The sequence below is a fragment of the Coloeus monedula genome, assembly GCF_965178545.1.
Source record: "Coloeus monedula genome assembly, chromosome: 3".
NCBI classification, from domain to species: Eukaryota; Metazoa; Chordata; class Aves; order Passeriformes; family Corvidae; genus Coloeus; species Coloeus monedula.
The window spans coordinates 31,959,671-31,982,228 of record NC_138783.1 but is presented as its reverse complement, the minus strand read 5'-3'; the positions used below and the strand labels follow the sequence as shown (position 1 = coordinate 31,982,228).

Genomic DNA, 22,558 nt, shown 5'->3' with positions numbered 1-22,558 from the left:
TGTGTTTCTTTTTAAAAAATGCACCGTGAACATGCTGTGTTGAGGTTGCATCTCTTCCTCATTGTCACCACAGTGGTCTCTAATGTCTGGAAGGGTGAACTTTCCAGTCATTTAGGTAGGAAATACCTCTGTAAGTGCTGTGACCCTGTGTTAACATCGTATCAGTGTTCCTACCCATTCCCTTGTCCCTGCCCTCCCCTTCAAATCATCTCTCATCCTCACCCTTCCCACTCAGGTAAGGCAAGTCAGGAGAAAACAAGTGTCTGTGAATACAGCAGGAACCCTGTAGAGTGATGTATTTTAATTAAATGTCTACGGTCCATTTTGTAACACAGGTGAGTGCACTTTCTGTGTGGAGTCTTCATGTTTTTGATCCACAACTGCCAAGACTTGCATGGGAACTTTCACTAATGATATATTGGGGGGTTTTTTTCCTAATACAAAAATGTTATGATCCAAAAACCTCTGTTTGCATAGATCTGCAAAATCTGTAGAAATTAGTGATGCTGCATTAATGTACACTACAACAAAATCCAACCTTATGCTCCTGTTTGTAAGTGTAAAGCAAGTCTAGGGCCCAGGACTTTCTTCAGCAAAGAAGAAAAGGAACTGAACTGTTACAGAACAGAGATCATCTGCTGTTTAAAAAAAAAATCACATTTATTAATCAGAACAATGAGCTAAATTACTTTAGGACTTTTTAATAGAAACAGACAGTTCCACAATGCACTTAGCTTTTGAAGAATATTGAAATAGCATGCATATGGTTAAATACAACAATCTGACAATAAATATGATTGAGTTGGACTTAAATATTTTTCTACATGGCTGATTTGACACTAACAGCAACACAGTGTTGACACCACACAAGCATCATATGTTTGCTGGTTAAACAAACCAAAAAATCAGGTTGAACAAATCAGTTTTTTTCCATAGTATTATCCTTCTTTTCAGGTTACGAGTAATCAAAAAGAACAGCTGTGAGAGGCTGAGGATGAAGAGCAGATATGCTGAAATATTGACCCTGTGAACAGTTAAAATGAAGTCTTTGCTATATAGGGCTTGTGTGGTGTGACAAGAAACATGGTTGCCCTACTGACTTCACTTCTCTGGGCGAATTTACAATTAATGATTTTCTGTTTTTTTCCATTGAAGATTAAAGGCAGATTCAGATACAACTGCAAATAGGGAAAATCTTTGAACAGACGAATATTAATGATGAGGAAGTGTCCATAGTTTAAAGACTTCCATCTTCAGTGTAATGCAGCAACTGGTACTGTCCTTGGACCCCTCTTTGTAGATCAGTTGATTGTACAGTGGTAGTTAGTTTTCTCTCATTGCTTAGCACCAAACAAAACATGCTTGAATTTATTTAAATTCGGAGGAAAAAGTACATTCTCTTCCTTAGATCAGGAAAAGAGGGTCATTTGTTGTGCCCTTTTGAAGTAATCATGGTGGCATCCTCAGAGGAAGATATGGGCCATCACTAGGAGTGCGATCAGAACCTACTGTTAATGTTCCACATCTCAGTGTTTTGCATTTCAAAACCCCAGGACTCCTTTTTATCTCAACATACATTGGAGAAGGTCACATCAAAAAGTAACAGATAAGCATTGAGGGCATAGAAAAGATGAAAAATCAACCTGCAGAGCCTGGCAGCGAACCTTCAGTACTGATTTGCCCATTCTGTGGCCCAGTTTTATTTAACTCAGTCTTCTGTAGCTGTCATTATTCTTCTAGGTAGCTTTTTGACTCACCTTTATGCCCAATAATGAAGACACATTATATTTAGTGAGTATTTCAGGGGGTAACAGGTTAAGCAACATACTAAGAATAAAAGATTGTCTCTTGCTATGCATAGCCTCTTTTGGAAAGATTAGCAGTAGCTGAAACATTAAAAGTACACTGTTTTTTACTTGGCTAACTGCATGGTGTGCATTTTTCAAAACTAAATTACTCATGCCCTTTTGGCTTTCTTAATTATTAACATCTTTCTGGTTGAAATTCTTTCCCAGTAATTCTCTGTTGTCAAAGGGTGAGCCTGATTTACTTCTGAATCTTTCCTACAGCTTTACAATAAACCAGTAAGTCAAAGATGTAGAATTGTTTCTAAATGGGAGGGCAAGTTTCAATAGCAAACATCAGCATAATTAAACCAAGAAACTCTAACTAGACTCAGACTAGAGTCTTCTAAACTAAGGCCTAATTAACACTGGTAATGCTTAAAATGAGAAGAGGTGGCTATTATTTTAATAATAATTAAAAGAGGTGCTGATTTTAGAGAGAGCTTCTCCATCCAAAGTATCATTGGATCTGAAGGTACATCAGTGTAATTAATTTCTATTACTGAATATCAATTCTTATTCTTCAAAAATAATCATTAACCACATTAATGCTGTAGTGATGCATATATAAACAGCTAGTTTGAAATTTAAAGTTGCTGAACAACATTTGAATTCGGGGTGGCTGCAAGGTGTCTTCTTTGAGCTGCTCCTGAAGCATGAGAGCAAGTGAGAACCCAAGGTCTGACCAAAGCCAGTTCCCTCATGTGCACAGTTAAAAGTGTAGGAACTCTGGTCAATAACTTGTTAACCTTCCTGTTACAGGCTGCATCCGATTAAGGATTTCTGGATTCCCATCACCACAGAATATCGTGGTGGTAGTTTCAGAGTTGAGTTGGTTTGGGGGCACTTTACCAAGCTTTCATAATTCACAGGGATCAGCTGATGTGTTACTCTTCACCTTTAGTCCTAGAGAAGCTTCTGTAGGTCTCTTAGGGGTTGTTGTTCTCTCAAGCTCCAGGTGTTTGCATCTTCACCTGTTGCATTGAGCTGTGTCCTACTTGTCCCAGAGCTCAACCACTGTCTGTGGGACTTGCTAAGAACATCTGTCGGTGCTTTCCTACCGACAGTGAAGGAAAGATAATAATATAGCCATTTCTTCTAAGTCCAATTTCAAGTGGCAGTGAGGTTTGCCTTGAAGAAAAATACCAGTAAATGTTCCTTATAATTGGACTAATTAGAGAAGGCTTTAACTGTACAGATCATTAAGAGCAGATTATTTTACCAACAGTCTTAAAAATTTCTGGATAACTTCGGGTGACAATCTCCTTTGACTCTGGTACTCTTTGCTTGTCTGTTTCAAAATTAGCCACTTTTCATATTGCTTCCCTGGTCTGTTCTCTCATTTGCATGGCAGATCTGACATCTTTGTAAATACCCTCCAGAATCTTTCAGCAGCACTTTCATGTGCTTAAGTTTGAAACTCATATAAAGGGTTTCCTCCCCCTTTTCCAAAAAAGCCCTATTCATGTATTTAATTCTCTTAGTCACCCAAATACAGCTAACACCACAAAACAGGAATAATGGATTATTAGTGACTTCTAGCTATGAGAAATCAGAGCTGCAAGATTATGGTGGTGTAAATCTCTGAGAATTAAGCCGTCCCGCTGTGTTGACATTCAGAAGCACTTCGGAAACAAGATGATCTCTTTGCTTTATTCCCCAGCATGGGGGAAAGGAGAGGATAAAGTTTATTTTGTACCATCTTTTCAAGTGCTTCGAAGTGCATTGTTTGTGGAGTGAGGAGTATTGTACCATCCTATCTCTGTAGGGTAAGTGATGGTCAAGTCTCTTTGCAGTGAACCAGTTCAGAAATGGCAGTACTTACAGGTCCATTCTCCTGGATCTATTGTCTTACGCATCTCTGTTGTCTTCTAACTTTCTGAAGGCCCGAGTCCTCTGACAGCTGCTGTTTAATTTTTTTTTTTTTTCCGTATTAATGGTTTACTTTCTCTATACTTCTTAAAAATGCCTGCTCTCCCACCAAACCATGACACTGGAGGGGTTCAGTTTAATCCTCACAGCACTGAAACTTTGATGAACCTTGTAATGTAATGGTAAACATCAGAAAACTTCTCTGTTCCTGTACCTGTGAAGAACCATTTATGTCATTAGGAAACAATTCTTTCTGGCTCCTTGGAAGAGCTTTGTCTACTAAGAACCAAGAATAACTTTCTCCATAGTGGGAAGGGACAAAATTTCTAGACTTAAAAAGTGCCAAGACAGTGGAGCATGAAATTACAGGTAGGAGTTACCCTACTTTAGGTATCTACAGATGCTTATGTCTCATCTGGTCACCCTGGGTTCCCATAGTGCTCAAGAGGAGGAATAGATATTTTGGGAAGGCATAATCTCATGAGATGCTCATTCTCTTCTATCTCTCCTCTCCTGACTGATGCTCTTCCTCTTTTTGTCCTCTTTCTGAAATGCTTGGCTTACTTTCCCTGTGTCTAGATCAAGAAGATTTCAGAGTAAATCCTGAAAGTCCATTCAAATAGTCTCAAGCACATTTCATATAGACAATGACTTGCACACAAAATTCAAACACATAGGGTTGAAAGGGGTCTCCTCAGTTAGAGTCTAGTCTTCTGCTGGCAAGGGCAGCCACATTGTGTAAAACTTGGTATGAATTTACCAAGCTCTATGGATAAATAACTGAGGAATCTTCTCCATAATACTCCCAGAGGGAGGCTGCTCCAGAACTTCATTCCTTTAATCCTGGCAAATGATTTTTTTCCTTTCTAATTTCCAGCCAGAATTTATTCATACTTGGTTTATGTCCATTTGTTCTTGTGCCGGCATTATTCTCTTTACCTTAAATAGCTTTTAAGAAGTTTTCCTTTCTCAATGTTTATCTGTTCCATGAACTTGTAGAAAAAATCATAGTCTTTCAGCCACTATTGTGCTAGGAGAGACAAATCAAGCTCTTCTCGTTTCCTCAGATGCCGAAGGTGCCTCATCCAAACTATATCATCTGTTTCCTGCTGCTCCAAATTCCCTTTTTCCTAAGCCTTGGAGAGTAGAGCGCATGCAGTTCTGTATGAGATCCTCATTTTTATAGCTACATTAGTTTTCCCTTACACTTCCCGGACACTTCTCACATGAGACAAGATCATGGTGTCTTCAGCTTCTCTTCATTCAAGTCTTTCTGGTTCTCACTTCACTCCTGTCCAGGTCAACATTACAGCACCTTTGTTCTGCCGAGTCTCTGCAAGTGTAGGATAGAAGAGAACTTTTCAACAAGGGTTTTAAAAGTGTCCAGGGAGTAAAAACAAGAGGTGTCCTCAGCGGTGGTGCACCAGCCAAGCTCTAATAGAGCCATACAGTATACACATAAAGCAAGATTTCTTCAGAGGTTTTTCATCTAGACAAATTAAAGCACCCACAGAGAAGCTGTGGGTGTCCCATCCCTTGAAGTGTTCAAGGCCAGTTTGGATGGGGCTCTGAGCAACCTGGTTTAGTGGAAGGTGTCCCTGCCTATGGCAGGGAGATTGGAGCTGGATGACCATTAAGGTCCATTCCAATCGAAACCATTTTATGATTCTATGATCCTATGATTTATTCAGAGGGAGAAAAAGTCCTATCTCTACTGTCAGGATGGTCCCATCCAAACTGGATTTACGTACTCCAAAATGGGATTACCTACCTAGCCAAGTAATTTTAGGAGGTTATTTAATACACTTCTTCCTCTTTCATTCTCAAAATAGCTGAATGTTTTCAGCTTGTACTGAAAGTAAGTAAAGGGAACAAACATATAAATTAGCTGTAGAATGGAAAAAATCAGATTAAATGGTTAAAAGTTTGGCACTGTTGTAAGTAACTGAAGGCAGGATATTAAAATGGAGAATTTCAAGTAGCCTTGCCTATAAATAACTCTTCTGTAGTATATAAATACTAATATAGTGTATAAATACCAAAATACACAACAGCATGCTCACACATACACACACACATTTTTTGCCCCATCCCAGAATGCGCATTTTAAAAGACTGAAATGCAACAACTATGTTTGTAAATGAAAAATGTCCTTTTAAAGGACTTTTCCTTACCACCTTTGTTCCTTTTTCCATTTGGTCCCTGTAAATCAGTCACTTGTTAAAAAACCAATCCTAGAAAATACTTGGGTTTTTCTGTTCACTGGGAAAGGTTCTATAAACTTAAAAATCTCCCTGTGAAACAATTTTTTGTTTTAAAGGCGTTTCTAAGCCCCATTTCCCCAGTGCAGGACACACTATTACATGGGTTGCTCTAGATGGGGTCCCACCTCTGCCTTGGGGAGACACTCACATCGTAAGGTCAAACAGGTGTCAAGACAACACACACCTCTTCACTGTCCTTTAGGACAGGATAGGTCTGTGTCATTCACATGGGTTCACAAACCTGTCTTGAAAAGCTGAGAGCCTGAAAAAACTCAAACTATGTGGCAGGATTGCACAATACACATAGAGAAAGCATTAAAGCAAGGCTCAGGAAGACTGAATTGTGTCCCTGGTGTAATCAGTCCTGCTGAGTGACCTTCACAGTCACTTCAGTCTCTTGTACTTCAGTTTCCTAAGCTGTTAAGTGTCTCTTATATTTCTGACAGCTTAGTGGTAAAGATTTTTGAGCTCTGGAGGTAAAAAGCCCCCAGAAGGGTATAAACTAAGCAGCCTCCCTCACACCACGCCTTACTGTGGAAATTACTCTATTTTCTTGAAGGAGTGGGATGAGGGGGAAGTACAAAAATCTCCGCAGCAGGTCATCATATGAGAAAATCAAACCCTAGTGAGCAGACTGGGAGGTTGGTGTTCATCCTCCCTAACTAATTTTTATCACCTATAAAATGCCTGCTTCTGTGCTGGGCTCTCTCTAGTCACTGGGGAGAAATGGGTGTTTCCAGAGCATGCTTCAGCTCATCACCATGAGCATCAAGCCTACATGAGGAGACTTCTGCCCTGGGACAGTCTGTCTCTCTGCTTAGTACAGAGTTGAAGGTACCTCAGTTATAGATAATTTGAACTGGATGAGATTAATCCCTCCCAAAATTACTACAGTAAAGGAACTGTATGTCTTCTAAATATTTTCTGCTTTTCCCTTTCCAGCTGGTTTTTTACCAGTCTGAGATGTCACTATTACTGAAAGCCAGCTGCTTTATCCTGCTGGGTGCTGGGAACTTGAACCCCAAATGCAATTTAGGTAACCCCAAGTACTGGTCTTATATGGCAAATGTTTTGATAGGCTCAGAGGGCAATATGCTGCCTTGCTTTTACAATCAGTGAAGCAGGAATATCTCAGTGTCCCCCTGAAACTCACCATTTCCTCAGTGCAGTGAGTGAGGTTGTGCTGTGAGGACCTCCTGGGAGAGCCAGAAGCAGCTGCCCATTGAGTGGTCACCACCATCCTGACACCAAAGCAGGTTCATTCCAGGTGGGAAGGCACCAAGTGGGAGTGGAGAAATAGACTGAAGGCAAAGGGGAAAAAGGAGTTTAATAAGGCCCTTTCCAGGCTGTGTTGCTTTGTGTTTCGAGTGTGTTTGAACATGTGGCTGTTTGCCTTGCAGAGGGATGCCCTGGCTTGTGCAACGGCAATGGCAGATGCACTCTGGACATGAACGGCTGGCACTGTGTCTGCCAGCTGGGCTGGAGAGGAGCAGGCTGTGACACTTCCATGGAGACGGCATGTGGCGATGGGAAAGACAACGATGGAGGTAGGACATGAGCACGTGTGATATGTCAGGCTTCACAGAGCCTATAAACCTCTCACAGTGAACAGTCATCTGGGCTTGATTCTGCAGGGCAGATTGTTTTCTGACAGCTGGTAGAGAACAGACAGTGAAATCTGCCAGGCTGACTCAGCCAGAGTGGATTGGAATTCAGATTAAATGAGTTTGGATCTGGGGTGCCAGGGCTGAAGAGGGACATTTGTTTATCTTCAAATCAAGTCCATATAGCAGAGAGCAGGCAGAGGCTGTGCACCTGTCCAATCCCTCCACCCCAGTCGAGTGGCTCAGCAGTGACACGATGGGACCACCTCAGACCATGAACATCCCTGACTGTTCAAACTTTGCCCTCACTGCCTGGGGCTTTCATCTAGACTCTTCAGTCAGTCACTTGGAATGGATATTCTGCAGAAACTTAGAGGCTTGGGTGGCTGATCCCCATGCCCACAAGCCATCCAATCCCTCTCGAACCATGTTTTATTGATTACTGTTCCGTATGTAATGATGTCAGGCATGTGAATAATAGCTCTGTGTAATGCAAGCTTAATATTCAGAGTTATCTCATTACAAAGGAAACTGTGGTGCAGTGTGAAGGTTTGAATTAGAGAGCAGGAGATGAGATATTAAATTTAAGGCATAAGGGAGACTGCATAATTTGTTTTGTTGTCACTCAGCAAAAGGCTTTGTAAACCACAAGTCTGGGCCAGGACCCAGACTGTGAAGTAGAGACTGCATTTTGCAAGCCTCTGTTTTAGCATATTCACAAGAACAGTACAGTTAAAAAAAAATTATAGCCAAGCCAAGACTGTGATTATCTGCTCCACAGCAACTAGGATTCTGATTGAATATTTAAAATACTTCTGCACATCTGGCATCGCAAATGGACCAAATTATCCCTTTAGAAAAGATGGAAAAATTGGACAACCATACAAAGAGTACACACTATGAAACAAAGATGGCTTTTTGCCTCATATGGAACTGAATATCACTGTACTTAGCTTTCCTATTTGCAGCTGACACAGGGCAGCAATGAAGTTCATCACATCAGATGTGTAAAAATACAATAAATAGACACAAGGATAGTCCCAGTTTCCATGGAAGAAAATAACCAGCAAAAACCCTGTGAAGTTTTTAGAAAGAGGGAAAGAGTAATCCAGCATAATATACAATGTATATCACAACACTATGATATCACAAAGAGCATGACCAGACTCTGAGCATCTCTTCATATCTTCTGGTTCAAGGGTTAACCTTGTTACCTGGGTTACCCTCACCTTGAAACGAGCTGCCTTGCAAGCCTGCAGGACAGCAGATGGAGACGGGAGACACAAAAGGCATTGACAGGTTTACAAGTTAGTGCACATCAACTGCTAGCTTGCATTTGGTGAACTTGTGTGGAGCAGTGGTGTGCACAGCAAGAACAGAGCAACTGATAGATTGTAACTTATTGCCTAGTGACAGCTTATTCATGTGTCAGGGCCCACAAATGAGTGTTGACTTTACTCTTGGTACACTCAAAAAAAAATGCATGTACGTGGTGTGCATTACAGATTACAGATAATCTGTCATACACTATGCCTTTGATTTGGCTGTGTTCTCTCTGCTAAGGGCTCTCCTCAGCTGGGAAGTGAAATAGTGGAATGCATTTACTTTATTAACTTTCTTTTTATATGTTTTAATGGATCATTTGTATTTGTGAGCTCAAGTCTAAAATTTCAACCCTTGAGATGCAGGAGCTTCAGCAGTGGTGAGGCACTCCTGCTTTGAAGCCTTAGTCCTTTTTTTGGCACAAGGATTCAAATATAGGTACAAGGACTCCTGAAGAAAGGCTGATGCTCTGCCTGTTTGCTAGATGTTATGCTGATTTCTACAGCAAGTGAAGGTGTTTGTAGAATATCATAGCATAATTCAGGTTGGAAGGGACCTCCAGCAGTTTTAAGTTCAACCCCCTACTCAAGGCAATACTGATTACATCAGGTTGCTCAAGGCTGTGTCCAGTCAGCTCTTGAACACCTCCAAGGGCAGAGATTTCACCTCTGGGCAGCCTGCTCCAGTACATGACCATCTGTATAGTAAATGTTTTTTTCCTTGTATCTAATTATAATTTTCCATGCGCCAGCTTAATGTCTGTTGCCTTTTGTCCAGCGCCATCTGAGACATCCGAGAGTACCCCAGCCGACTTCTGGCTTCCCCTTCACAATAACTTGTGTGTCTGGTAGAGTATATATATATATTTCATGTGTGACAGTTCCCTTTGGATTTCTCAGATATCCAACGGCTGCTCAGATCACACTGGGCATCTGTGTTCCACAGAACTGAGCCCATTCACCACAAACATTATACCTTGGGAAGCTGCTGTGCTTTGAAGAGCACTGAAGAAATGCATGCCTGAGGCCTCTCCAAAAAACATATAGTGTGTGGATGAGCACTGTGGTTTCTTCCTCTTTTGGGATTCTGTCACATACACTGGAGTGGTGTATGCTCAGGGCTGGAGAAAGGTGGTTTATTTTGGTTCTCTGGGAAGGATCGAAGTGTGGAATTTGCACATGAATGTTGGCAATGGAGGTAGAAGTCCTTTCATGAAGCTTTAGAAGTCAAACAACTGACCTGGTCAAAATGGGTACCATGAGTGGTGAGAAAGAGGTTAGTGGGGCTGTTCACAATACGGGGGGGGGGGGATGTTCCCTCTGCCTGAGCTCATTGGAGACCTGGTTCCTGCACTCCTGCACTGTGGTGTCAAGTGACTGCTAATCAAAATCTCTGCAGCCGGAAATTCCTCAGGATAATGGGAGCTGTAGTCAGAAACTTTTTCATCAGCTCCCAGCCTAATCATACCCTGAGGGAGACGGGTGCTAAATTACAGGGCGTGTTCACCTCTTAAATCTGGAGGCTGTTCAGATAAACAATAACAAGCTGAGCAGGAGTCACTCAGAGAGAGACCTGGTGAAATGTAACCTTTGTTCAGGCTAGTAAAAAGTTGTCTCTGAGTGCAGTCTCTCTACACAAAACTATCATTTGTCAAAGCTATCACTTAGGTTTCACACCCAGGTCCACTTTGTTTACACTTTTAAACACCAAGCCCATCAACTTGAAAGAAGCTGTAGTGAGTAAGGGAGAGCTGGTGATCGTCCGGTATCAGTTAAGGAAAAACAGTGCAATGACAGAGCTGTCTGGGTAAAAGGCCAAGGTTTTGTACATTTGACCTAAGAGGCCACCTGTATTACAACAAACAGGAAGTGTTTATTTAAAACAAGATGAGAAAAGTGGTTATTGCCTCACTTCAGCAGAAAATAACCACTGTAATTCATGGCTGCAAAACAGTCACTACTTGACAGTAGGTGTGACAGGTAGTACCTTCATGTCTCACCCCACACTGATTGCTCTGTCATGTACTTGAAGAATAAGAAGTTTGAAAGTTAAAAACATCAAGGAAATTATCTTCTGTGACAAGTCCTAAATGTGGAGTTAATGGCATTTGACAGTATCTTGAGAAGAGTCTGGTATTCCATAGGCTAAATATGGGCTCTGTTGCATTGGTAGACTCCTGTGTTAGGAACAGATCGTACAGGAAAAGTTGAGGGGAAGAGAGAATATTCTTAACTTAATCTCATGAATATGCTACTGAACAGCAAAGCTGTGTTACCCATCCTTGTTCTGGAGAAATTATCTAACTGTTGAGAGCCAGAGTTGTCCACTTCTCCATTTCAATGTCTTCACATGAAGTCAAGATCAGACTGAGATGAAATCATGAGAGGACTACAGATGTTAAATTAAATTGCTCATTTGGTCTAAAAGTTCAACAGAGTAACTTCACTTGAGGGCCTTTCTTATTGTTTGGGGCTTTTCCAGAGTAGCCAGGTCTTCCAGGTGGGGTAAAGTTTGCTGGTTCTCCAGCAATTGGAACCGACCCATCCTTCATTTCCTGCTTTGAACAATTCCAGCTCCTGAACAGATGCTGAACTCTGTCAAACGTGAATGTACTTTACTTGTGAAAGGCAAGAGTCTTTCTCATATGAAAAATACATCTGAAATGACAATGTTCACAATATTATCTAAACCTTCATATTAATTAGAGGTTTCTGTTCAGTTGTCTGCTGTTCTCTACTGCCTCTTCCCAGTTTAAACACTTCCAAAGGCTTGTGTTAGTGATTATTGCAGGATAACTTATAGATAGATAGATAGATAGATAGATACCCTTCCCAGTCAAATAAGGCTGGCCTCTTGTAACATATATTGCACACCATTACATAAAAGTATAGAAACTTCATTTTTCTTAGCTGTCATCTGGTCAACAATCTTCCTTTGGGACTGAGGAAAATCCTGTTTTCTTCTTCTGCAAGGATTGAGTTATCGAAGCTCCTGCCCCTCAGTTTGTGTCTCATTTAGCCTAGGACAAACAGAGAGTTTCAATATACCCATGGCCCCATTTTGACTTTGCAAGTTCAGTCTGTGCTCCACCAGATGCTTCCCAAAGGCTAGCAGGTGGAGCAGTTTGTATGGTTTCCTTCCCTCTATCCTCCTGGACAAGAACAACTAAAGGTTGCCTTAGTGTCCCAGCCCTGGAGCAGTGAGCAGGTCAGAGCCACCAAGCCCCTGCACACAGGATTTTTGGCTTTTCTTGCAGCCCTTATTTCTGCCACGAGAAACCAACTCTCACTTTAGGGAAGTGTAATTCAGGAATGGCTTCTCTGAGGCAAATGAGTGCTATTTGTTTAACTGTACCATAGCCCATTGGCAACTCTACAGTGTCTTGCCCCACTCAAGGATCAGGTTGTGCTTGTAGTAAGGTGGAGACTTACATAATGCTTTGGAACAACAGCATTTCAGATCTTTGGCAAAAGAAATTTTGGCACGGCACACTGGCCTTCTCAACACCCGTGTGTTCACCGTCTGTCCACCACATGCCAGAGTGTTAGAGAGCTGGCAGGAGTCTGCACTGATCTTTGCAGTGCATAGGGTTACACCTGAGGGTAGTCTCAGGGTTGTAAAGGGAATGGCAAAGAATCCAGGAGAACCCCAGAATGCAAACCTTTTTCTTTGCAAATGCTTGAACTGCAGACAACGTGGTGGGGTGCTTTCTGATACTGTCCTTTTTCTTTTTGCCCTCATGCCGCAAGGCTTTAATAGCATGAGAAGATTGTCTCCTGGGCATGGTGTGTGAGCTGTCTGCTTCCTCAAAACCATAAAAAGTTATTCAATAATATGCTGGCTACATTTGTGGAGAGAAGTATTGAAATCTGAATGCACCTGGGAAAACAGCCATCATAAATTAGCATTTACCTTCACAGATAGATCCAGTCAAACAGGGTCATCTTGGAGGAGCCACAAAGCACTGCTAAAAGGATGAGAAAGTCTGCTGTACCTGAAAGATTGGGTAACTGGTATAATTTATTAGAAATCACCCAGCTTCTCCTCCTCTGTTTCACGGTGACTGTTAATTGACTTCTCCTCATGTAAAATGACCAGTTCACATTGTCAGGTTTCAGCTCTTTGCTGATTTTTTGTTGGATGGTAACACATGGGTGTCACCTGCTGCTGGCTATTGGCAGCAGGGCTAGCAGTAAGGCAGTGTGAATCCAGGTATTCCAGCATCCAGGAGCAGGTGTTGATTGTGCTGTTGGAGAGGATGATGTGTTGTGAACTGGGGATCTTGCAGTTCCTTGTCTTGACACCTTGGGAGAGCTCCTGGTACTTTCCAGTAGTCCTTAATGAAACGCCTTTGATTAGTAGATTCAGAAAGAAACTATGAAAGTTCTGTGTTGAAGAAAACCTACCACTATCTGCTGAAATGAGGGAGCTAACTTATGGGAATGAGGCGCTGCTGGTGCATAAGATGTAACAGAAGGTGACATGAACCAGCTTCAGAAAAAAACAATTGGACACATTTCACAAAGCATTTCTGCACCTTAAAAGGTGCTTAAACAGAGTTAGAGCAACAATATTTAAAGCAGAAATTCAGGAAAGCTCTACCAGACCTGCTTTAGCATCTGAGGCAAACTGTTGCAACTTCTGTGGAGCAGAAAGTCCCCTTAAAATGCTAAGTTTTGCACTGACTGTGCTCAACAGGCATGGAGTGCATGGCCACTTTCTTCTTGACCAGGATTTGAGAAACGCGCCAATATCTGAATTATCTGAAACCACTTTCCAGGCAATCTCAGATGATTGCTCAAATTGGCTTGGATTCAGTCAGAATATGTTAGGGTGAACTTTTCAGCAGTAGCTTAACACTTGCAGCACTTGCCGAAAGTGAGAGACCTTGGTGACAAGGATCTCTCAGCTGCTGAGGGTGTGAAACCACTGTTCCCACAAAAAACTGCTAAGCTCTGAGTCCTTCTTGCTCAGAGGAATCACTTTTGAGAGGTGCTTTGGCTCTTGAAAGAGGCAGTTCAGGTACACTATTGCATGACGATCGATCAGGTTAAGCAGCTTGTACTTACTGCCCTGTCCAAATGCTGGTCACAGAGTCATAGAATGCCCTGAGTTGGAGAGGGCTCACAAGGATCATCGAGTCCCAACTCCTGGCCCTGCACTGGGCAGCCCCAACTCTGCCAAGCTTGGTGCTGTGACCACTTCCCTGGGGAGCCTGTTCCAGTGCCCAACCATCCTCTGGGTGAAGAACCTTTTTCGAGTATCCAACCTAAAGCTCCCCCAACCCAGCTTCATGCCGTTCCCTCAAGTCCTGTCACTGATCACCACAGAGCAGAGATCAGTGCCTGCTCCTCCTCTTCCCTTTCAGAGGAAGCTTCGGAATATAATGAGGTCTCACATCAGTCTCCTCCAGGCTGAACAAGCCAAGTGACCTCAGCCACATCTCATATGGCTTCCCATCCAGAGCCTTCACATTCCTCATAGCCCTCCTTAGGACACTGTCTAATGGCTTAATATCTTTCTTATCTTGTGGTGCCCAAAATTTCACACAGCCCTCGAGGTGAGGCCGCCCCAGGGCAGAGCAGAGCAGAGCAGAGCAGAGCAGGACAATCCCCTCCCTAGCCCAGCTGGCAGTGCTGCGCCTGATGCACCCTAGGACACCGTTAGTCTCTCCTAAGCTAGGAAAGGCCCTCACTTGCCTTGTTCAGCTTCATGATATTCCCCCAAATCCTAGGTTGCCTGGTTTCTGTGCTGCTTTCCTGGCTGTTAAAAATCTGCCTGGAGAAAGGAAGAAGCCCATGAAGCCAGCTGCATCAACTGTATTCTCCAGAGCAATGATGAGCTGGGGGATGCTGAGAACTTGTAGATTCTAAGCACATTATTATAGCTCTGGTTTATGCCAGATAGTGGTGATTATCATGTGTTTTCTGTCATTTCCTCCTTCCACTTCCCTTCTTTTTCTATTCAGATGGGGTTTTTTTAACAATAATGTAGCTCTGGATTAGGAGGAATATTTTGCAGAGTATTTCTGTAGTGACTAGCCCCGCAGAGGCTCTGCACAAAAGTCCAAGGAGTTTTGTAATTCAAATACGTGACTGCTATTACATATGACTGTTTTCAAACTGGCAAACAAGTGCTGAACACTTAGAGAAAGATGTGAGGGCAATTCCTTTCCCAGGCAGTCAGCCATCTAATTTAGTCAGGATACAACCAGTGAGAAGCTTATTCAGGTGAAATCAAAACAGAGCAGGTGAGATCGAAGGAGCAAAGAGAATATGAATATCTAGCATGGTCACAGGGGGCTTACAGTCACATTGCCATTGTTCCTTACAGTTGTGTTTTGTTTCCTTTTGACTCCGTACAGGGAAGCCAAAAGCTACAACTCTTGATGAATAAGTAAAATTTCTCTCTGCAAAGTACTGGAGTAAAACCCATTTATTCCCCAATTGAAGTAAATTGAGTGTTGGTCCTCAACTCAGGCCAGAACATCATTATTCCCCAGTAAACATTTATCAGCACAAACATTCACGTGAACAATAACTTTTTTTGTGCAAAAGTACTGAGCCATTCCTTTAGAGCCTTCCTCTAAACCAGAGTTTAGACTAGAACTGATAGAGTAAAACCTGATTTGCTCAAGGGCAAGACTAAGACTTTGTTATCTTTACCTTTGAGCATTTGCATTTAAATCCTTTCCCATCGGAACTCACCCAGTAATTCATCCAAAAGCATCACAGGACAAGACAGTGTCCCCACAAAAAGTGATAGTGTTGCCTGATGAATGGCACAGAAAGAGAACTGAAAGATAAGAACTGGATGAGGTGAGGGAAACAGTTATTTGTATAATCAGTGCATTTTATTCTTTTGTTGCCAGTGGAAGTACTCCCATGGGAGACAATGGGGCTTTATTATTTTTACCTCCTAGTTTTGCTTTGCCTAGTACAGTTTCTCACAGAAGCTCATCCCACTGCAGTGAGTGACAAAAAGCATCATGGTCTTTAGCAGGAGCAATCCCAGAGTTTGTCATGTATGCTCTCCCAGATTCACCCTAATCAGGCTCCTTAAGCTCACCTCCCTCTGCCTGCCTGTCTGGCTGGGGCTCCCAGTGTGCATCACGGTTCACAGAAAGCTCTCTGTGTACAAACAGGTCCATCCCTACCCATGGCCTGCCTGTTCCAGCCTGACACTTGACACGCAGCACCTGTCAGAGTCTGCTTAAACACTTAATAACACCTCTGGCTGCAGGTTATTTGCATTCCGTTGGTGATGTTAGCATGACGGATTTTTGTTGCAGCATCCATAACTCTGTAGAAATACTAAATTATTCAGTCTCAACCAGCTAAGACACTGCCCATTAAATCAGCCAACACAATTGTAGGGCCATGAAAAGTCACAGCTAATTTGAAATTTTATTAGCTGTCAGCCGATCTTGTTTGCTGCTGAAACAGTGTCTCAAAATCAGCCCTTTGCGTCTGTACAAAGCTCTAATCCTTGACACCTTCTTGGTGCTGTGTGGCAGTGAGTGAGGAACCTGATTGCAAAGGAGGAATCAGACTGCTGTGGGATTTGTGAGCTCTTTGCAGCCATCAAGTGCAGCAATAGCTCAAGGAATGCCAGGACAGTAGGTAGCCCCATTGCTGCTGAAGAGTATTTTGCAGGAGTTTCAAAATTTCTCGTTGGTTTGGGTGGATGTATTTTTTTGGATGCATCACATGGACAAATATCATAAAGGACATGATTTTCAGAAAGTAGTGGGTCACAAGCAGTGTTTGAAAGCCAAGTAATTTTAGCTCCTCTTAAATTTGGCATCCAGGTGACTATTTGTGGAAGGCAGTTATGATACGGAGTATCTCATGAAATTCCTGAGTGAGGTCAGCATCTCCATCTGTTGTCATTATCTAATGTAGCTGTCTGGGTAGTCATAGTGAATGTTTAAAGTCAGTCAGTATCAGGTGCTTTCCAACTGGTATTATGCAAATATTATACTTGTTAGGCCAAGGTCCTGCTCCAAGAAGACACAGATACCTTTGGAATTCAGCCCCTTCCATGAAACAGTGCTCCCATGGAGAAAAAGCTGAACATACATTGCAGATGCAAAACTTTAATGAGAATTGTGGTTATTTCATTGGGTTGTGCTGACACTTCAGAGCCCTTTGGGACTGGAACAGATGTTTTGTGAACAGAAAATAAAAAGACAGTCTCTACTCGCAGGGAGTTTGCAGTCTAAAGCAGTATTTTGAAGAGCTCACTGATGGGATTGGTGGATTTGCAATCTTTAAGGGAGTCAGAGCATCATTCTAAAAAAAAAATTGCAACTTCACCCACAAAATACAAGCTAGATGAGCCATCCCAAAGTGAAACTCACTCTCTAGTGATATACAGAGCGCAGATTATCTGATAAAAATGGTCTTGGTCCCCTAAAATATATTGTTGGCTGAATAAATTGGAGCTGCTTTATCCTCTGGCAGAAAAGGAAGGGTTTCTGCTGAGCCCAGTTCATTCTCCTTCATGTCCCTCTCTGAAGGGAGTGAGACAGGGCTCACAAGATGACCTGTAGAGGTGCCATCCAGTCTGATTTATTCTATGATTACATGAGTCTTAGTGAAAGATGCAAACCACTGAACACATTATTTACCAGATGTGACAATGTCTTTCCAGTGGCTCCCTTTTCACAACAACAGTGGTTTGTTTCACCCCATGGTAATGCTAAGATCAAAGAAGGTATTTATTGCATGGCTTCATGCAAAGGAAGTGGGACAAGAGTTTGGGTTTGGTTTTAGCAGGACTGCCAAAAGGACACACACATGTATATAGGATGCATAAAAGGTCTCAAAGATGTAAAAATTCCTATTGCATGGAAATAAGAAGGAACACAAGAGGTGTCTTAAAATCTGGCTTAGTAACACATCTCTGAATTAATTTGTTAATTGGAAGGCATCCATGATTGAAGCTGTTTCTCCAGGGATCCCTTAGAACTGATTGTTGTATCCAACCCTACTCAGCATTTTCATAATTGTCTTAGAATGTAGTTTACGTCTCTCCTGGTAAAATTTTCAGGTCACCTAAAGCTCAGTGTGGTGGTAAATAATGTATCCAGATCATTTTGACACAGAGTGATCTGACTCGCATCACTGCAAGGTCATAATCAAACAAAAATGTATCTTAATGCAGCAAAATGCAAAATAGCCCTGGGAACAAAGAAAGGATGTTATACTGGAGGGTTAAGAGATTCTTGAGAAGCAATGACTCAGAACAGGATTTTGAGGTCACTGGAGGTAATTGTCTCAACATGAGTTCTCAGTGCAAGGGTCTTGCACCTTCACCTCTGTGAACCTTTGAAGTATAGAAGTATAGAAGCCCAGCAGCTCAGATGTGGTCTCTTTTCTGCACCCAAAACGGCTGACACAGTGCTGTGTCCAGTGTTGGTGTCCACACATAACAGATGTGAAATTACTGGAAAGAGATCAAAGAATGTCATACACCAAAAAAAAGTCCAGTGGATGGGAAATAAACCTTACAATGAGAAGTTGGATCTTCCTCAGATGTTCAGAAAAAAGATTCGGAATGAATTGTTGCTCTGTGTGAAGGTACTTGCACATGGAAAAGGCATCAGAGCATGCAGGTCAGAAGGAACTATTAGTAACTTTTTGGACAAAGGCCAAACAAGACCCAGTCATGGGATACTGGAGTTAGACAAATCCAACCTTGAAATAAGATGCAGGTCCCTAGCAGTAATTAAGCATTTCAGAAGCTTACTGGAGGAAGTGGTTGACTTACTATAATCAGCTCTCTTTGATATACGAGATATTTTTCTAAAATACAGGCTTTAATCCAGTTCTGGGTGGGAAAAAAACAGCCTATGGGTATAAGAGGTCAGACAAGCTGATCATAGTAGTCTTAAAACATACGAATTGCAGTAATCCCCCTATGCAAGACTTTAAACATTTCACAGAGATAATTCAGCAACACATGTGTTCTCTGCTCTGGAATGCCATGGTCCTATTACAGTTATATGAAAGTAAGGGAGCTGTCACTTTTTAAAACCAAGAGCTGTATGAAGGTGTCCATAACTAAGAATTTACTGTGCAGCCTACCTGTGCTCTAGAAGCTACTGGAATTAGGAATCCACATACAGGTCATGGGTCTCTGTGGCTTTGCTGTTGCAAAACTTGGGGTGGGGAGGGCGCTGATCCCATGTTCACCTCCCTCTGTTACCTATCTCTGGAAAATTCGCAGTGATTTCTAATGAAAATTCACCTTTATGCTTTATGAATTTCAAAGGTGCTCTGTATTACAACTTCATATTGTTCTGTGAGATTGTATCTTGCCGTATTTTCCTTTGCTGGTGGTGCTGGCTTCCCACATTTGTTTTTGTTGAATTGGACAGGTAAAGCCAGAGTTCTGTTTTGCTCTGATTTTATTTTTGATTAATCCATGCAGCTCCCTGCACACCTTGCTCTTCATGGGTCAGGAGCTTCTTGCAAATGTCACTTTATCCTCACTTTTCTGACAGATCCAGTGAGAGATGTCTGGGTATGAGAAGTCATAGCTGTGTACAATATCATTGTATCTCCTGAGATTTCACTGTAGGGCACCACTTTGATGACTTTTGGACCATTCAATTAAAAAAACCCAAGAAAACAGTATTCACATGGAGATATCACTACTTACGACCTGGTTTATAGCTTAACTCTTGATGTTCTACATGACTCAGACAAAAATAGCCATTACATTTCCTAAGCTAAAGAAATGCTTTGTCCTGACAGTGTTCTTGGTATTAGAGGAAGTTGAGTAGCTAAATGCCATTTCAGCCCTTGAGTGCCTTGATGAATTTAGGACATCAGTGACAAGCCTTTCTGGTGTAATTGTCCTCAATTTATTCCATAAAGGTCCAAAACAAATTAGTTGAAAGGCTTATCTGCAGATGAGTCCTCATCATTCTCACCTGTTCAAAACATTGTCCTCTGCATCTATTCTTCAAACATTTATCTACAGTTTCATGCAAAGACAGCATTTTCTTGCTGTCTTGCAGCTTCAGGCACCAAAACACATTTCTGATTACTAGAAAATAGACAGGTTAATGAAGAGGTATGGTACAGCTGGTTTGCCATCCTTTCAGCCAAGTGTCTGTAGCCTTAGAAAGCATTATTAATCTGTGGGAGAAAAAGACAACATTTTATCTTGCTTGAAACTGTAGTCAATATAGTAACAAGTCTGGTTTGTTGTTTCTTTTTCTTTTTTTTTTTTTTTTAGTAGGTAGCTGAGGCTGGGCCTATCACATCTAAGCAGGTCTGTATTCTGGGAATGGTCTCTCAAACTCCATCTGAGATTGGACTTTCCAGAATCCTACTGATCTAATGTTTTTTTAATGGGCAAAGGAACTCTAATTTGTTCTTTTTCATTATCACTAGTCATCAAGAGAAAAGGCCAATGGGTGGGTTTAGTGTCCGAGACGAACATTTTTGTGGCAATTTTGCAAGGAGTTATAAAGGTGTAGGAATATTGGGATGGTAAGGGTAACACATGGGATTTTCCAAAGCACTTTTTCTGGCCTAATGGTGCTCCCATTATCATTAATGGCAAGTGCAGAGCACTTGTGGAAATGACCCAGTGTGTGTATGTGTGTGTGTGTGTACATGTGCATGTACACGGAGCAGGTACTCACTGTCTTTGACCTACTTGGACACAGGAAGCTCTGGGAACCCTGACCAGGCTTGCTGTTCAGCTTTCTGCCTGTGAGTAACCACATGAAATGATGTTGTCAGTGCTGTTTTAAACACTGAAATATTCCAACATTGGAACAGGTGTAACAGAATTCAAGTCCATGATGTGTGAGCCATCTTAGGTACCAGAACAATAAAAGATAAGATTCCATCCTATTGATATTGCAGTAAATACAAAGTAATGCCAATAACATTAGTGAAAGGACTTCTAATTCATACTGGTAATACTGGGACAAAACTGAAGCTCACAAGCAGTAATAATGACAAACTGTTTTAATTTACTGTTTCTTTGAGATGAAAAATCCATTATTCTAAAATCTAAAGATTTTATCCCACTTCAGAAGGTAACTACCTCTCAGGACAGCATTGCTCTCCAGGCACGTTTGTTTCTTGCCTCTGTGCTGGAGTCGTTAGTAGGATGCTTGCTGTAAAGGTGGTTTCTCTGATATATGGAGCTCCTAGCAACTACACAGAGTCCAACCACTCATTTCACGTAGCTCTGTGAACAGCCATCACATGGTGGTAATTTTCATTCACTGTCAAACTGTCTTGCTTGAACTGATGAGTTGGAAGTGAAGGGCTCCATATCCCATTACCCCAGAACAAAAACATCCAGTTCTCTTATCTGATTTAAAGATCTGTCTTTACTACATGCTAACAACTTTTATTGCTAAATGTGATGCTTCATCAAACCCCTTTTGAGCTTTTTTTTTGTATTTCCTTTCCTGTCACTGCTTTTTACTGTGCTGTTTGCAGTGAGCAGTGGCATCTCAAAATGAATGGGGAGAAGTTGTTATGGCAGTGGGAGGGGAAGTGGCACTGTCTGTGCATTTGATGGCTTGACAGATATGCAAACCCTCATTTTACTGGGGTATGCTCAGCAAGCCTTTTCCTGTGTGTCCACTGCTATTATTGTTGTTACTATTAATTTAATGGTGCTGAAAGTGCTAGATTTATATCCTGAGAGTTTGAGGTCATCTGTTACTCTGTGTCAGTATCAAATCAATGTGACAAAGGTCGAAAGAGATCAAACCTTCCCAGCAAAGTCTCCTTTACTTTCTGTTCTATTTTACTGGATTACATGTATAGATCCCTCTGCAGCCATGGCAGATACCATGGCTTTTTTCACTATTTAGTTCTGCTGAAAGCAAACCTGGTAGCTTTTGTGTGATGCAATGTGTCTGTGATTTGTACAAGGAACAGGATCAAGGTACAGAAGTTGTGTATATTGGTAAAAAAACCCACAACAACCCTTGGGGGCTCTGGAGTTATCCAAGTGACTGAGTTGTGGAAGAGCACATCCTAGGATTAATCTAAAACACACGTTTTTGAGGGCCCAGTCTAATACATGAGTTTTCATATTTTACATACTACTGCATATTTATGTTACATATTAATGTGTATTTTAGATTCCTTATTGTGGCTTTAAGTGAACATGCCTTACTCAATGTAGATGAAAATCCACATTTCTGTATTGTGTGCATTGGAAAGAGTTTTTGCACCCTGAAGTCTGCAGCACTCCATGTTACCATTGCTCTAAAATGTTCCTTACCCTTCTGTAGATGGCCTGGTGGATTGCATGGACCCAGACTGCTGCTTGCAGCCACTGTGCCACGTTAATGCGCTGTGCCTGGGCTCCCCGGACCCCCTGGATATCATCCAGGAGACGCAAGCCCCCGTCTCCCAGCAGAGCTTGCACTCCTTTTATGATCGAATCAAGTTCCTGATTGGCAAGGACAGCACTCACGTCATCCCAGGGGACAATCCTTTTGAAGGCGGGTAAGTGAATTTTTGAGTTGATTCAGTAAGTGGTAAAGCATAAGCCACGTGGCCATTTTAAGACATGGAAGGGCAGCAAAATGCAGAATATGAAAATTGTTTAAATGAAGTAGATAACCTGAAGAATTTTGTGGCTCATGTAGTCCTGCTGA

General features: G+C 41.8%; 1 protein-coding gene across 3 annotated transcripts in view; it reads left to right on the top strand.

Moving 5' to 3' along the window:
• The window catches only part of TENM4 (teneurin transmembrane protein 4), a gene marked incomplete at both ends in the record, with an annotated part of 341,202 nt that overhangs the window by 225,452 nt on the left and 93,192 nt on the right, over positions 1–22,558 (top strand). For all 3 annotated transcript variants that reach the window (XM_082278669.1, XM_082278668.1, XM_082278667.1), the window contains 2 exons: positions 7,381–7,527; positions 22,190–22,406. In XM_082278669.1, coding sequence (XP_082134795.1) covers positions 7,381–7,527; positions 22,190–22,406 — 364 coding nt within the window. The remainder of the gene's footprint in view (positions 1–7,380; positions 7,528–22,189; positions 22,407–22,558) is intronic.